The sequence below is a fragment of the Plutella xylostella genome, chromosome 20, assembly GCF_932276165.1.
Source record: "Plutella xylostella chromosome 20, ilPluXylo3.1, whole genome shotgun sequence".
Taxonomy (NCBI): domain Eukaryota; kingdom Metazoa; phylum Arthropoda; class Insecta; order Lepidoptera; family Plutellidae; genus Plutella; species Plutella xylostella.
In genome coordinates, this window is record NC_064000.1 from 4,323,260 (window position 1) to 4,340,410 (window position 17,151).

The window sequence follows — 17,151 nt, forward strand, 5'->3', positions numbered from 1 at the left end:
TTACTATCCCGTAATCAGACAAATATTGCTATCCTTGTCTCCTTTCTAACCGGCATGCATCGCACGCATAGAACGCGTGAGCGAACGTGTCACCGGTTGCATCTTGACAAGCGATAGCAAAGCGGTATTTATTACGTCCCTTACTATCCCGGGATCACACAAATAGTGTTGTTCTTGTTTTTTTATTAGCGTTGATGTGGCCGCCACCTCCGCCGGTGAAATTGGGATTAGTTTTATTGAAGACGTAGTACAGGGTAGCACTCAAGCGATAGGAATAAAATACGGTGTTTGAAATATAACTCATTTAATTACAATCACATGCCGAAAGTACTTTTATTTATACTTAAGTTATTCATTAAACAATCTTTAGGTAGATTAGGTTTCATACAATTATCTCAGTATTATTTGACTATTACCCATAAACATATTTAGTTTAATTTAAAATAATCACAGTTGGTTTATTGCTAAGTAATAATATAATATTGACGTAGTTCAATAAAAAAAACATTGTATGAACTTAAATATGTAGTTATTTCACTATTTAAAAATAATTATTTTCTAGCCCTATATCATAATAAGCTTAAGTTAAAGTAATCACAGATTGTTCATTATTAGGTTTAGGTAAGTATAATCACGGTTATTGTCATAATGAAATATAAATCATTTAATTACAATCACAGGCCGAAAGTACTTTTATTTATACTTAAGTTATTCATTCCTTCATTCATATTTAGGTAGATTAGGATTTAATTATTTTTATTCTCCATAGTAAAAAGTCACGTGACCAACTAAGTTTCTATGAAAAATGATATATTTTTTTTCGCGAATATTTAAATTCTGATTTCAGTTTCAGGCTTAGACATACCATGCTGCACATGTAGCATTCGGCTTAGTATACACTTTTTGCAACACCTTGTATAATGGTTTTAATAAATATACCTAAATAACTTCGTAGGTGATAATAGGGTATCTATAATGCCCAGATAACTGAATCCTGTAGGTGTAGAACTTGCAAAAATTATGAACAGCCACTGTAGCTTGCGACGTTATTGAAGAACACACGTAAACTGCGCTGAAAAAAAAATAAGGCAAATTAACGTCTTATTAATAAAAATATTTGTTTTTTTTATCTTATATACACATATATATGATATACGAGTAGTAATAACGTTATTTCACCTAGACTATTTGTTTGGTAATTTATTGTCATTTGGAGACTACAGCAAACAGTGGAGTAAAATTTCTTATCAGTAACTTATTGCAACAATAACTTGAAACTGCGAACTTTTGTGCGAAAAGGGTAGAATAGAAATACTGTTCATTAGTGTATTCGCTTTTTTTTAATATATATGTCCCATAACCGACCTCTATTGTTTTTGAGCGAAAGAGATAGCTGAGTAAACAATTTGGCTTTTGTCCAAAACCGGTTTGGTCGGACGGTGCGTTTGAAACTTGTATGAAATTTCACAGGGTGTGAATTACTTACATAGGTATTTAGTTCAGAAACACGTTTTTGTCGCTTGTAACTTATAGGTACAAATGAGTTTTGACAAGTAAATTGGCTGTTATAACTTTATCAACTTCAGCACCACAACACTGTATCCTAGCATAAGCACAATACCATATGAAAATAGTGATAAATTCTTACCTAGGATTTGTTATCTGGTAATCATGTATTCGGAGCCATTGCAGTTTTTTAGCGCATTACATCAATGCAGTCATGATAGTTTATCGGCGCATTACATCGATAGGCTGTGTTTTCACCTGAAATAATAATGGGTAGGCTTATAGGTAGGTTACACATAATTTATTTTTATACATATATACATTAAAGGCCTTTTTTTGCTATTGAGGGGTAAATATCCACATTTAACCGGGACTACCATATGTAGGTAATCGATGATACCCACATATTTTCGTATCTACTAAGATATGTACATACAGCCTTGATTGCATGTATGCACAATTTACTAGCTCATAGTGTAAAATTGCTAATTGAATAACAATCCCCATACATATTAAGCATAGATATTAAAAAATAATTTGGCTACGACACTTCAATAAAAAATCATGTTAATAAATAAGCTGAGCATAACAAAATGGGATGGCTTGCTTTGATATTGAGTATTAAAAAGGATACTTACTTGTAAATATTCAAACATAGCACTCACTAAACACTCTTATCTGCATCCACTAATATCTTTTAGAATATAACATCTTGAATATTCATTTGCATATAGAGCACTCACAATATTTTAACAACCAACAATAACACCGATCGTGACCATAGTTTGCACTAAACTGTAAACAAATTATCAAACAAAACATGCAAAATACTAACCCCAACTTCACTGGTGGCGGCGCGCGGCGGCGGTCACATAAGGGACGTAATAAATACCGGTTTGCTATAGCTTGTCAAGATGTTACCGGTGACGCAGTCGCTCACGCGTTCTATGCGTGCGATGCATGCCGGTTAGAAAGGAGACAAGGATAGCAATATTTGTCTGATCACGGGATAGTAAGGGATGACAATAACTGACCTAGGTACTACATCGCCGTAGTCGTCATCGTCGCTATCGTTTGTCAAGATAACAGAGATAAATGTGTGCGTGTATTGGCATACGTTTTCTCTGTACACAGTAAGGTTAATGCTAAGAGCAAAATCAATAAAATGTCATACCAAAGATTCGTTTACTTTGCATCAATAGTATCGATGCAAAGTATGACGAAATAAATGATTTATAGATAAATTCGACATGAGTAATTCAATGCTATTGCTTTTATTTTTGTATTCAGTGCTATTATTTTTGTGTACTGGCTCGCTTTGGCATTCTCGTCCACTTTGATTTGTATGAAGAATTTGATATCATTATTTAACAGCTTGTATCAAGCTTAAAATTATAATAAATAGAAGCGACTATTTCACGACTATTTTTTGAGACATAATTCAAACCGATAGTCATAGTAGTTCCAAAGATATTCGATATTTTCAAAACCTCCAGCTATAATCCTCCACCAGGGCTGCAGCAAAGTATCTTTATATCTCTGCTATCTTTGGACGACTATTTCTGAAATTTGGCATGTCATTACGACTATTTCACGACTATTTTTTGAGTCCTTAACCAAGTCGATAGGCCTTACCGTTTGTTCTGCAGAGGCTGGAGGATTATAGCTGGAGACCTCCAGCTATAATCCTCCATAAAGTATAGCTCTAACTCCGAAAATATGATACGACTATTTTTTTGGAAAACACGACTATTTATGACTATTTCACGACTAATTTTTGGCATCATCAGAAATAGTTTCTATTGAGTTTAAATTTTGGAGGATTATAGCTGGAGGCACGTCTAGCTCTCTCCAGTCGTGTCGGTCAATCCGTCCCATTGGGCTATGAGAGTGATGGAACAGAGAGTGGTCCTGTGTACTGCGCACACACTTGGGCACTATAATCTACTCCTGCGTAGATGGCTGATCTCAATTGAGAATGGCCGCCGTGGTCGAAATTCGGCTAGGAGGACATTATTATTATTTACTCTGTACAACAAGGTGTATGCTTCCTATACAGGGTGTTGCAAAATTGGTATACTTTTCTATAGTAAAAGTCACGTGACCATCAAAGTTTCTATGGAAAATGAATTTTTTTTTTCGCGCATTTTCAAATTCTGATTTCAGTTTCGAGCTTAGATATAACATGCTGCACATGTAGGTTTCGGCTTAGTATACCCTTTTTGCAACACCCTGTATACATACCGATTTTCTTGAATATACGTTCAGTATTTACATGAAAAGAGTTGCAAACATCCAAATAAACTTTCGAATTTACAATAGTAATAATTTTATTAGTTTAGATTTTATTACTGTGCTTTTACTTAATGTAATTCTTCGCTCCCTTGTTGGAACGACGTAGACCGAGATGCTGAGTAACTAACTTCAGCAAACTTACCACCACCGACACAATACTAGTCAAAAATCTTTAAGCAGCATCGCTTATCTGTCAGATCCACACATGTTGCGTCAGCATTCACAAATAAGCAAGGCTGCTTAAGGTCTGTTAATTGCTATTATGTCGGTGATACTTGGCAGCTGGATAGGTGTCTTTGTGTAGGCAGTATAATACCAAAAAAAAAACCCGTATTCCGCAGCGCACCGCCGCCAGGCCTGCCTACACGAGGTGCAACGACTACAAGTAGAGGGCGCGGGGCGCGCGGGCGAGGCGGGCATGGCCTCCATACACATGCACGGCCTACACGTGCCGCTGCGCCGCGACTACACGAGGCAACTCAACGCAGGTCAGTGTGTGTGTGTGTGTGTGTGTGAGGTGCAGGGCTGCGGGGGGAGGGGCGGGGCGCGGGGCGAGGCGGGCATGGCCTCCATACACATGCACGGCCTACACGTGCCGCTGCGCCGCGACTACACGAGGCAACTCAACGCAGGTCAGTGTGTGTGTGTGTGTGTGTGTGTGTGTGTGGTGCAGCGGCTGCGGGGGGAGGGCGCGGGGCGCGCGGGCGAGGCGGGCATGGCCGAGGTGACTACACGAGGCAACTCAACGCAGGTCAGTGATGCTATACTTAATTTTTGCTTAAACAAAATCGGGGTTTACGCCCAGTTGCACGATGCTACTGCGGCGTCGGTGTGGATGCTCCAAAGGGTGATATAGTAATAGCTATAAAGTCACTTTCTTTTTTAACACGCTTTCTGTAACTGAGCACAGGAAAGCACATCTTTACACTCCTTAAAACCAATGTACATGCATCTTCCATCGTTCATAAACCTAAAATACCTATCTATTTATGAATTTCTGACTGTATGTATCAAATTATGACATCAATAGATTTAAAATCGATTTCTAGGGTTAACAACTCAGTCACTAAATTGTGTTTCAGCGACAACAAGTTCGAAAATTTTACAACCTAATAGTTCCCATTTCCCCCACTAGATGGCGCCGTCGGCCACCACGCCGTGTGCCTGCTCAAGTGCCGCGACCGCGTGCTGGCGAGCTCCATGCAGCTCACGGCGCCCGCCGCCGCCGCGCTGCACTTCCCCGACGAGATCCGCATGGACGGGCTCGCCAGCGACTTCAAGGTGACCATGTAGTTGCTGCTTGCGTCACTAGATGGCGTGAAATTGTGATTTCATTTCTAGGTATCTAGCTACTACAACAGAAGCAAAGGCATTAGATGGCGCTGTTATACGCTTATGGACAGACTCGCGACTGATTTCTAGCTGGATAGGTATATATCTAGATTTTCTAGCTATCCTTAAAGTCAACGTGTGGTTCACTAGATAGCGCTGAAATACGTATAGATTGACTCGCCCGTGGCAGCGTCTTTCAGGTATTATTATTTCATTTCTAGGTATCTTTATAGTTGGAGAGGCATAAGATGGCGCCTATAGATATTAATTGGTGGACTCGCGAGTAATTTCAATGCATCGTTTAGTTCCCTTGCGACCCACTAGATGGCGCAGAGACGGCGTGTGCCTGCTCAAGTGCCGCGACCGCGTGCTGGCGAGCACCATGCAGCTCACGGCGCCCGCCGCCGCCGCGCTGCACTTCCCCGACGAGATCCGCATGGACGGGCTCGCCAGCGACTTCAAGGTGACGATGTAGTTCCTGCGTGAGGCACTAGATGGCGTTAAATAGTGTTTTCCAAGTTTGGTTGTGGTTCCTGCGCGGGACATTAGATGGCGCTGGCATACGCATATGGACGAACTCGTCAGCGACTTTAAGGTGACGCTGGAGTTCCTCCGTTGGCCACTAGATGACGAACATTTGTGATTTGAAAGTTTGGTTGAAGTTCCTGCGTGGTGCACTAGATGGCGCTGGGATACGCATGTGGACGGACCCGTGAGTGACTTGAAGGTGTCGTACAAGGACACTTTCAAGTCACTCGCTAGTCCGTCCATTGCAATGTGCTTCACTAGATGCCGCTGAGATATGTGAGTACGGAATCGTCAGCAAATTTATGGTAATGTTGTGGTTCCCGTATGATCACTAGATGGCGAGAATTCATTAATTCATGCGTATAGAATTTCTGGCTAAAGCAAGCCTCTCTGCTGGACGTAATATAAAGGCAAAAACTAAAACGCACAACCCGTAATAATCCATAATCTCCACGCATGGCAGGAGTAAACGGAGGTTCGAAAATAGTTCTTTGGAGTAATGACTCATGACAATTGTTTCGATTTCAGGTGACCATAGAAGTGTATCTCCTGCAGGCGTCCAAGGAGATGTTGCCACACGACGTCAAGTATCACATCTCCAAGAAAAACATCAAGGTAACCACCCATTCTTATTCTCTTGTTCTTATTCTACTGATCACTTTATTTCAGCTTGGAATATCACTTTTATGTAAGAAAAAAGTATATTTCTAAAGGCATTTTTTTGAAATAAACTTGTCCAATTTGACGCGTCTACTATGCGGTAAAAAAAATAAAAAAAATATGGGGGACATCTCACACACGGCCATCCGACCCCAAACTAGGCAGAGCCTGTGTTATGGGTATCGGACAGCTGATATATGTACACGAATACATAGACACGAAGACATATTAAATATAAATATCAACACCCAAGACCCGAGTACAAATATCTGTCTATAAACAAATATCTGCCCCAGCCGGGAATCGAACCCGGGACCTTCGGCATAGCAGTCAGGGCCACTAACCACTGCGCCAAACGACCGTCTAAAAAAAATACTCATTTAAACTCTGTTATCTTACTAATCTCCATTTTCCACCCACAGTCGAGCTCCAAGCTCCTGACCCCCAAGTCCAAGGTCTCCGAGCTGAAGACCCCCAAGGTCTCGTCCCCCGGCGGGCCGCTGTCGGTCCGCTCCCCGCAGTTCCAGCCGCACGGCTACTGCATCTTCGCGCTGCAGCAGGCCAGCCGGCAGACCTTCACGCTCAACAAGGTAAGACAACCACTGTCATAGACAACCTAGAAAACCTAGTACGGGGCGCATTTAAGACGTGACAAAAGTTATCTTGAGGCTACGCGATGTGAGTGAGCGCGATGCAAAACTTATCGTTACGTCTTAAATGCGCCCCGTGCTACTAGCCCTGGCCTATGCTACTGTCTAGCCAACATCTAGGTAAGTACATAAGTCTTTTGAGACATATCATGGCGGACGTTTTTTGTGTCGTTTTTAGTGGCTAGTTACCACAAAAATGAAAAAGGTGTGGAATCGTCGCGCTACTATATGTCCAATTTATGTAGCGGGACGTTATAATACAATAGTATAGTACTGTAAGACCCCCACTGAGAGCCCCCCAAGGTCTCGTCCCCGGGCCGCTGTCGGTCCACTCCCCGCAGTTCCAGCCGCACGGCTACTGCATCTTCGCGCTGCAGCAGGCCAGCCGGCAGACCTTCACGCTCAACAAGGTTAGGGATAGTTATTGTTGTGGTATATTTGCTCATTTCTGAACGCAGCTCTTGCTGTCCTGCTCACTCTTCCTCTCTCGCTCTTACCTTCTTCTTTGCTTAGCGGCCATTAACGCATATAGTGTTTTGTTTAAATAAATAGTAATTAATTGATTTACTGGTTTTACTTAAGACACGACAAGTGTCAATGTCATACACAACCTTGGTCTAGCCAACATACATCTAGTGTGGTACGGCCAGCTCCATAAGTCGCTATACACTTCTGTACCTTGTCACTCTGAAATCGCCTATCAATCACAGACCTTCACGCTCAACAAGGTGAGATAATAATAATATGTGGGGACATCTCACACACGGCCATCCGACCCCAAACTAGGCAGAGCCTGTAATGTGGGTATCGGACAGCTAATATATCTACACAAATAGATAGATACATATTAAATATTAAATGTGAATAATTTAAATTTCCAGGTTCCCCACGGCAGTCCACTCGATGGATCCATCAATCTCAACATCAAGGCCAGAGTCAGGTATGTCTAAGTTTTCATCTAACATTATAACCAACAAAGCACTTTGTTCCTCATCTTAACATTAACAAAAAAAAAAACACTTAACACAAGCCATAGAAATAGACTTTAAAATGAGAAACCTTTAAATAGCAACAACCAATGATTTCAAAACGAAGGATACGCCCGTCAGAACGTTATATCAAAATAAAATGGCACCCCCGCGCTGGCCCTAATTTATACAAATTATGACAGATTTATAAGATTTTAGGGCCAACGCGAGGGCGTCATTTTATAGAGCGGTTGGGCCTGTCCTTACGCTCGCTAATCGCTAATCGCTAATATATAAGTCAATGGCAACAACAGTTTTCTACCGGAAAAGCCTCCTCACTCAGCATCTGCTTATACCATAGGGTGCCGGCGCCTGAGCCGCACGCGGCGTTCCTGACGGCGTTCGACGACGTGAGCGGGCTGGGCGCGTGGCACCGCCGCTGGTTCCTGCTGCAGCCGCCCCGGCTCAGCTACTGGAAGTACCCCGATGATGTGCAGAAGAAGGTGGGTACCGACTGTTTTTCACTCTTGGTTGTAAAGTTTGTATAACTCGGGTCACAGGTCAAGAGATAAGAGAGCATTTAGGGCGCCTTAATACTATAGAAGCCAGAGCAGTAGCTCAGGACAGAATGGAGAGGCGCACTCTTGTAAAAACCCTCTGTTGGACAGGAGGAACTAATGCCTGCATAGCGACTGAGCGTCTAAGTGAACTAATGGCGTCGCTCGGTTTTACACATTCCGTCCCCCACCTCAAAACATTCTGGCCGTAAAATTCCGCATCAAATCACTACCGGCTGCCTCTCTGTTCTCTGCCGGATAACCTAATTTCTGATAATGATTATCATCATTCATCTTTATATCAACTGGTCATAACTCATCATAATAATGTAAAATATGGTTTTTAACATCGTCTTTCCTCACCCACAGATGCCGATCGGCGACATCGACCTAACCACGGTCATATCTGACAAGGTATCGCGGGCTCCCCGCGACCTGTGCGCGCGGCCTAACACCCTGCTTCTAGAGTCTTCTGTACCGCCCGGCCTGATCGTCCCGGACAGCGGGTCTCTGGTCTACTTCCGACGACCAGACGGGTCCATAGTCAGGAGACACCTGCTGGCTGCCGACACGCCTAAGGATAGGGACATCTGGCTGGAGACCTTGAATAGAGCGCTGGAGTATGTGAGGTGCAGTATGACTGATGATGATTGAGGTGGGAGTGGAGCTTTTTGACTAGCGGTAGATAGTATTGGTATAGTTAGTTTCGTTTGTAGGTTTGCTTTAAATATACAAATATATATTTTATTTTATCATACTGACTTATATTACATGTATGTGTAATGATTACTTTTAGGTTTCTATAGAATTTAACACATAATATAGCTTTTGTATTTTACTAACATTTTAACCATGATAGAATGTGTAGTACTATAAAGTACAATATGATGAAACTTGGACAATATCACTAGAAAGTGTGTGACGCAATAAATGCTATAAATATTTTCATTCGTATTGTATAAAACTTCACTTTACTTGGCCAGATAAGTGATATATCAATGTATTATTATTTAACTTTTATGTTTATTCTGTATCCGACTTTGTGACCTTTGTAATAAAGACTGAAATACGTCGCACTGCCGAGCCGAAGTCGTACCTTCCTTTGTGACCAATCACAATGCTTTTTACGTTTTGTTTTTAATTAAAATAACAGTTTACCTAATTTACTATACATTCCGATCATGAATAAGTAATAAATGTTATTTTTATGCTTAAATCCTGATGAAAATGTAAAACTGATAAGTTTTGACTCACGATGATCCAGCACGTTTGTGTCAGTCGCTTTTATAATTATGTATTCTTTTATCACAAGTATTATTACTATTTATCATAGTATTTTATATAAGATTTTGAAATAGTCTGAGATTTTTCTAAATAGCTTTACAATAGGAAATTCGATTTTCTAATTTATATGCAATTTTCAATATTCTATACTGACATACATAAATAGTTTACTGTATTATTTTAGTTATAATATACTAACATGACTTAATAATTTTAGCAATTATATTGGTAAAATAAAATTATTTAAAATAAGATTTTAGGATTTTTGTCTTCTACTTTGAAATTATTTCTCAGTTACTTAAAGTCCATTAAGAAATTAAATTGTGTATTTGAATTTAGATAACTTTATCGCAATATAATTTTAGTAATGACAGCTTCTGCTAAAATTATTTTACTGCTTTCCAAATTATCCTTTTTTGCATCATCTGTTCAACTGATTTTTAAGCACTCTGTACATAGAATCAATTCTATTTTAGCAATAAAATGGTATTATAAGATAATTGTTGTTTAATTTCAGTCAGGTCATCGTGTGAGTAATCTTATCCGAATTTAAATAAAAAAGGTTATCAGAACAGAAATTAGTAAACTTTAAAAACGATTGTCAGGCCGACTCAGGCTTTAATTACCTACTGATTATGAATGGGCGTGATAGTTGTCACGTTGAATCGCACGTTTGTATTGTAATCTCGATAAATGATAGCTATAGGTACCCTAGTAAAGTGTGGTACAGTTTATCAATAATTCACTAAAAGCGTTTTTCTAAATCGGATGCGGAAAGCTAAAGATCGCATCCAGTGGCATGCTTTAGGAGAGGCCTACGTCCAGCAGTGGACTGCTATAGGCTGATGATGATGTTTTTCTAAGTATTCAGGACAAAAAGTTTGTTTTAGATAACAAGTGCATTTTTTTTCTACAATGGAAACAACAAATACTTACATTGTTTTTTACTGCTTTATTTAACCATATTATTAATTAAGTTACATTAATATCGTTGTCAATTGATGCTAGTACCGAACAACATTGTCGCGCATTTAACCAAACTATTCACAGTCAACTATAGTTTTACATACTACTTACTACCTACTATCCCGAACAGGATACACATAACTTCTTATAATACCTATTAGAAAAAGACGGCCTATTTCTTATATCATTACGCGCAATGATCTTTTTCATTGAACTCCAACAACTATTTACTCAGCGAGACCAATTATTCCGATTAGTTCTACTCAAAGTTCATCAAGTGGTACTTTTTTTTATTTCAAACATATTAGTTACTTAATTATTTTTTTAAAGTATTTGTAAAAGTTCAGCGAGCTTAAGTTTGAGTTGAACTAATCAGAATAAAGAAGTGAGACAGCAGCAGTATACTTATGCCTCGCTCGCTCTTGCGTGAGTAAATGGGAGTTGAAGCTCAATGCTTGGTTTGTTAGTCTGGCGTTGTTTGGGACTAGTTATCTTCGTCGTACAGGATTGGGGTATCTTCGATGGTTCTCCTGTGTGGTTTCCTGTCGATCTGGGTTGACATGGCTTGCTTCAGTTCGTGCTGGAGAAAAAATACAAAATGGTTATGAGCATTGAGCATAGTTCTGGTTCGTCGAAAAAGAGCGTGCACTAAAGTTGATGCTATAGGCAAGGTAAGAAGCTTTCTTTTGCTTTAGGACTCATCCCCGACACGTTAAGAACAAAATCCTCCACCACAGTGCGAGTTTTTACACCATTCGAGCAGTGAAAAGTAAATGCAAATTAAGTATTATAAGTAACGCCGATAGTGGCCATGGCCACCTAGCTTACACGTGCTGCACTATCTCCACCCAAATTCACGATCAGTTTATCTGCTTGACCGGTTGATAAAAGCTCCAACTAGGCCCTCAACTGTCGCCAGTACCTACGGAGGCGGCCTGTCCACTAAAGGCTATGACGCTAAGATGTGATGTACTACTATGTTACAATACCGTCAAACAGAGCGTCAGAGCTAGCGTTACATTGCTTACTGCAATAGATACTGATATAGATGTATTACAAGTATCTATATCTGATGCTGCTGAATAAGAAGACATTAATACTCACAATGAAGTGCCGGCACACGGTGCTGAACTGCTCGCAGTCGAGTGCCAGCTGCGGCGCGGACCGCTTGCCGCCGGTCCAGTCGCGGCTGAACGTGATCTGCGCCGACACCAGCGCCGCCGCCGCCAGCAGCGTCAGCAGCGTCGCTCCTCTGCAGGAAATTAAAAATATTATATGTATTGTGGAGACATCGAGCGACTCACATAAATCGAGCGAGCTCCAGTGATCGCCGAGGTTAAGCAACACATGGCATAGTCAGCCATTGGATGGGTGATCTATTTCAAGTGGTTCTTTTCTGGACGCTCTCGTCCGTCCTTCGGACGGCACGCCGTGGGTCCCGGTTGCTGCTTCGGCAGCAGTCGTTAAGCCTAGTCAGCTTGAAAACATCTGACAGCAGTCGGATTGCCCACTTACCCGACAACTCTCTCAGCACAAGCTTACTTGTGTTGGGGTCCACCAACCCGCACTTGGCCAGCGTGGTGGACTATACCAAAAACCCTTCCTTCATTGGAATGGGACCCGAGCCCCAGCAGCGTCACACCTCAATATAAAATAATATGTGGGGACGTATCACACACGGCCAGTCCACCCAAAACTAGGCAGAGCCTGTAATATGGGCATCGGACAGCTGATATAGGTACTTACAGAGATAGGTACATAGATAGCTACATATTATAAACATATCAAGACCCCAGTACAAATATCAGTCTTTAAACAAATATCGTCCACGGCCGGGAATCGCACCCGGAACCTTCGGCATAGTGTCAGTAACTAATCACTACACCATTCGGTCGTCTAGAAATAGGAATGAGGAAGGTTTGAAGGCACCACGATTGGAAGTCGAAACGTGCCACTCTCGCTCTATCCCATTGAACCTACCTAGGCAAGTGGGTAATTACAATCTGTTTGGGTAAGTTCGACAGGGAACCCCGGAGACCCGGACATGTTTCAGCTGTAAGATAGGCGATAATTCGGTTTACATATACTTAGTAGGTACTTATAGGTAAATGTGCATTTTTTAAGCTACTACACACCATCATGATACCTATGCACGTCTGGAAACGACATTGGCAGTTTGTAGAAAATATACTTAACTATCACTCAGCTCAATCTTGAAGATTACACTTGCTAGCTCTAGCTCAGTTTGTAGATACTTTCACTAAAGTCAAAATATAATTAATTAAAGTACCTATTAAGAGGCACACACGCACAGCCAGTAAATACTCTATTGCAGGATATTCACGTCCACCAAGACCAAGACCCTACATAAAAGCGGGTTGGAGATGTGAAACCGCAGAAGCATTTAATATCCAAGACCTGATAAAAAAAAAACTGGGTTAGCACCCGGTATAATCCTTGGCACAGCAGTACTAACCACTGCGCCTTCCGGTCATTGAATCGAATCATCATCGGTAATCGAATAGGTACCTACTTAAACGCAAGTGTATCATACTTCTTTCACATAAGGTCATTTTAAAATATGGAAATGACGGCTCTCAAAATCTGCAAGCTGAAGTGGCAGTGGACCTGCTATATCAGTGGAAAAACCGATAAACGATGGTTCTCGAGTGGAACGCCCTCCGGCCCGCTGGACCGACCACCTTTAACTGATAGATAGGTATAGCCGGTGGCTGGATGAGGAAGGCCGAGAACAGAGTGTTGTAGCGCTCCTAGCCTAGGCATATATGCTGTCCAGCACTGATGATGATGATGAATTCACATAAAAAGGTGTAGGAAATGTGGTGTGGGTTTCTAACTTAAAAAGCAAAACAATGCTTGCTAGTAATCGGATTTTCAATCTCGCATTGCTATCGCGGGAACCTATCACAGATATAATGTGACACGATAGTAAATTATCATCACCAAACTTTATGCAAATATAACAAAGTCACTTTCAAAATCACGTGCTAGGTAACATTTTTTCTATTTTTATGAAAACAACAATACACAACAAGTTTGTATAAAGTGAACCCATGGAAGTAATAAGTACTTAAGTACCTATTACTTCCATACGTGAACCTACGAACTGAAATTTTCCCGTATGCACCACAGAGATAGTACGCAACAATGATGGAAATTCTGATAAAACTTAGTATTGTCAAAACTTAACTTTCGTATAAAACTGCGATGCGACAGTTTTCGAGCATTTCCCCTAAAAAACCGTCGCAGTTCGTCAGTTTTGTGTACAAGTCCATATTTATTCGTACATGAGTTTAGCAATCTTACATACAGGTGGCAGGAAGTATAGGTAGATACGTATGTAACTATGTATAATCTAAGTAAGTACACAATCTTATAGCCGTGGGGTATGATTTTTTATCAGTTTATTTTGTATCAAAATTATATCTAGGTAGGTATATTATTTAATATATACTGTTGCTAACGTAATTTAAATATTTTTATCAGATATCTGTATTGTGGTTGGAAAATGCCTGGTGAATGTTATCATCGGAAACTTTGAAAGATTATCAAATCAAAATCAATTCTTTATAATATGGTAGGCATTCACGCCTAACAACAAAAACACATGATTTTATTTATGCCCACTTGGTACATTACTTTATCTTATCTGTTCAATAATATACATAAGCACTGTGATTAATGTTATCATAATAAAACATTCGGATGTTTTCACCAGCGAATAGGGATAGGGAAGGGACTTTTAACTTTATCAAGCAGCTTAAAAAGTTAGTTATGCCACGATTGGTAATTTAAAATAAGTCCGAAGTTCTTTTTACCCCGTTCTCAGATTTCACAAATATATATGTTTTATGGGTAGGAAGAAGTGCATTGCTATTGCTGCACATATTATTGTGATTAAAAAATAAAGTATAGGTACTTACTTATGGAATAGTTAAATTCTACAGAATATCTATGTACATACTAGGCTATCTCATAGGTTTACGATTGCACTGTTTAGCCAATCTCACTTCATATCATCACCGACATAATTATGGATATAGGCCTATGATGATTGATAATGATAATGATGATGAAGACGCCAGAAACTTGTATCATGCAAGTCACCAATAATCTCTCCCAAGAAAAGCCACACTATAACAGCACCTAGATAAATCCTATCTAAACAACCGGAAAAGCCTGAAAAAAGCTTGCAAGTCTGCGAAACTCACCTGCAAGACAGGACAGTCATATTGGATGTCCCAGGAAGTGCCTCCAGTGGCTCACATGCAATCCACAGGTGTTGGTATTCTGCGGCGGAGGGCACACTCCCGGCTTTTATATAGCCACTCGGGGGCTTAGGGGAGTCCTGATTCAATGCTTCGATAGGAAAGCTTTGTCGACTTTATCAGTGGGCGGAAAATGTGTGAAAGAGATACCTCCACTTTACTGTAATCCCTGTGTGGGCTCGTAAAGGAAGTACCTGGGTGTCTGAAACTACTGAGTTTAATGCACTTTGTTAACAGAAAGAGTTGGTCTGGTCAAATATTAAACACATACTTACCTACCTACTAACAAAAACACAAATCAGCGTACCTATAGTATAGAGTGTTCGATCAACGTAGGCTGACCATTTTTTCCGTGTATTTTTTTCCATATTATTAACTAACCTGAGCTGTGCTGTACTTATTGTAATCGTCGTTGCTCTTTCAACATCATCAGCAGATTCATGATACTACGTGGCAGAAACAGCCACGGTATTCGTCCCACATATTTTCTCTTTCACAAAATAGGAAAAACTTTCGTTTTCCTCCCATGTATTCGTGGAAATCGTAGATACGGGAATCGGGTAGATATTTACGCATCTAAGGCGGCCATAAAATGATATTTGTATCGTAACATTTTTCACAAATAATATGCGTATCGTTGATGGCCGCACCTGGGATCTCTGTACCCGCATAATTTCATTTGGCAATAATAGCTGGTGACGTAATGGGACCTTTATTGAACCAACTTACCTTTGTATAGGACCTACCAAGGTCTACTGAAACTAGCTATAAATACATAAATCCCCACTTAGGTACTTACTTCACAGTAAAAAAAATAAGCTATTGCGAATCGCGATCATAATTCATATATAGGAAGGAGTATGTTGTAAAAGGGGAATAGTAACTAATATTAAGCTGAAAGACGAAGACTCATGCAGTCATCCTGAACAACTTTTATGTTACGGGTGCCGTTTCAATAAAATTCGTGTTTTTTTTGCTTTCTCATGGAAACTTTTTTGTGAGTTTATACCATGTTAGACACTTTTGATCCCCTGAGTCACCAGCACCACCCCCTTATTACCCCTTTTTGCAACATGCTGTATAACAATGGTACTCAATAAATATAATATAAAATGCGGATTCTCTCTAGCCTAGCTAGATCATTCTCAATTACCTACCTTACTTGTGTGCAATGAACTTTTATTAGAGAATATGCGGCCCTGTAGCCTTGTTATGTCTTACGAGAACTCATTATTTGCCCCAAATACTTACATAAGCTGCTGTTCGTCGTAAAAATCGTGAATTCGTGAAGAAAGTAAAAAATCTTTTCAACGACTACAACTTATCTAATTAGAGTACATAGGGCGGTCTTCTCGCTTATAGCGATATCATCCAGATAACCCTTGGATGGATGGAAAAACAGACATCTACAAGTAACAGTTAACCACCTGTCCCAGCCGGGGATCAAACCGGGGACCTTCGGCATAGAACTCAACGTCACTAACCACTACACCCATCCATATTCATAGCGAACTCATCAAACAGTGGGAACTGTTTGATGAGTTATATATTATAAATAAACGAGATTTCCTAAGTAGGTATGCCATGGTAAGTATATTCCTAATCTGGCAAAGCAAAGCGTTTCAAAGGCTTTGTAAATCTTCGCCCACATCAAAATGAGATCGTGTCTTACAGAAAAGTATCGACACTGAATATACGACACATAAATATTAAATTGGCGACAATGGGAAAGTACGGTTAGCAATTTCTACTGGTACCTACTCGCCTACAAACATTCAATGACCTATAACTAATAACATGTAATAAGTATCGTTATCCGTCAAAGAATTCCTAACTAAATCAGCCAGGTCGATTCATGCTTTTTAATCAAATTTATACCAAAAAATCCTATTTTCATCGGAAAATAGGGTTATGTTTTTTGCTATCGGTCCACCCTTAGTTTATAAAAGGAATGGCCGTGTCCACCTGCTGTGTCCACACGCTGCTTATTTGAATACATCACCTTTCTTCTGTGATACTGTCAAAGAATAGACATTCAAAGGAAAACTATATCTGGAGTCTGCGGAGACCTTTATCTGTAGGTAATCCCTTGACGATGCGTTAGGGCCCTGATATT

The 17,151-nt window shown here is 40.3% G+C and overlaps 2 protein-coding genes across 2 annotated transcripts in view; one reads left to right on the forward strand and one right to left on the reverse strand.

Moving 5' to 3' along the window:
- Positions 1-9,432, forward strand: part of LOC105391749 (anillin) — a 58,594-nt gene extending 49,162 nt beyond the window's left edge. The window contains 7 exon segments of the mRNA XM_048628323.1: positions 4,143-4,289; positions 4,937-5,082; positions 6,190-6,276; positions 6,744-6,911; positions 7,853-7,911; positions 8,301-8,442; positions 8,866-9,432. Coding sequence (XP_048484280.1) covers positions 4,143-4,289; positions 4,937-5,082; positions 6,190-6,276; positions 6,744-6,911; positions 7,853-7,911; positions 8,301-8,442; positions 8,866-9,150 — 1,034 coding nt within the window. The 3' untranslated portion in view covers positions 9,151-9,432.
- Positions 9,433-10,709: 1,277 nt separating this feature from the next.
- On the reverse strand, positions 10,710-15,113 carry LOC105395855. Its single transcript, XM_038109804.2, has 3 exons — positions 14,979-15,113; positions 11,851-11,998; positions 10,710-11,326 (listed from the first exon to the last, which is right to left on the reverse strand). Exons 1-3 carry the CDS (start codon positions 14,996-14,998, stop codon positions 11,231-11,233), a joined length of 264 nt encoding a protein of 87 aa, XP_037965732.2. The 5' UTR covers positions 14,999-15,113; the 3' UTR covers positions 10,710-11,230.
- Between the last annotated feature and the right edge of the window lie 2,038 nt (positions 15,114-17,151).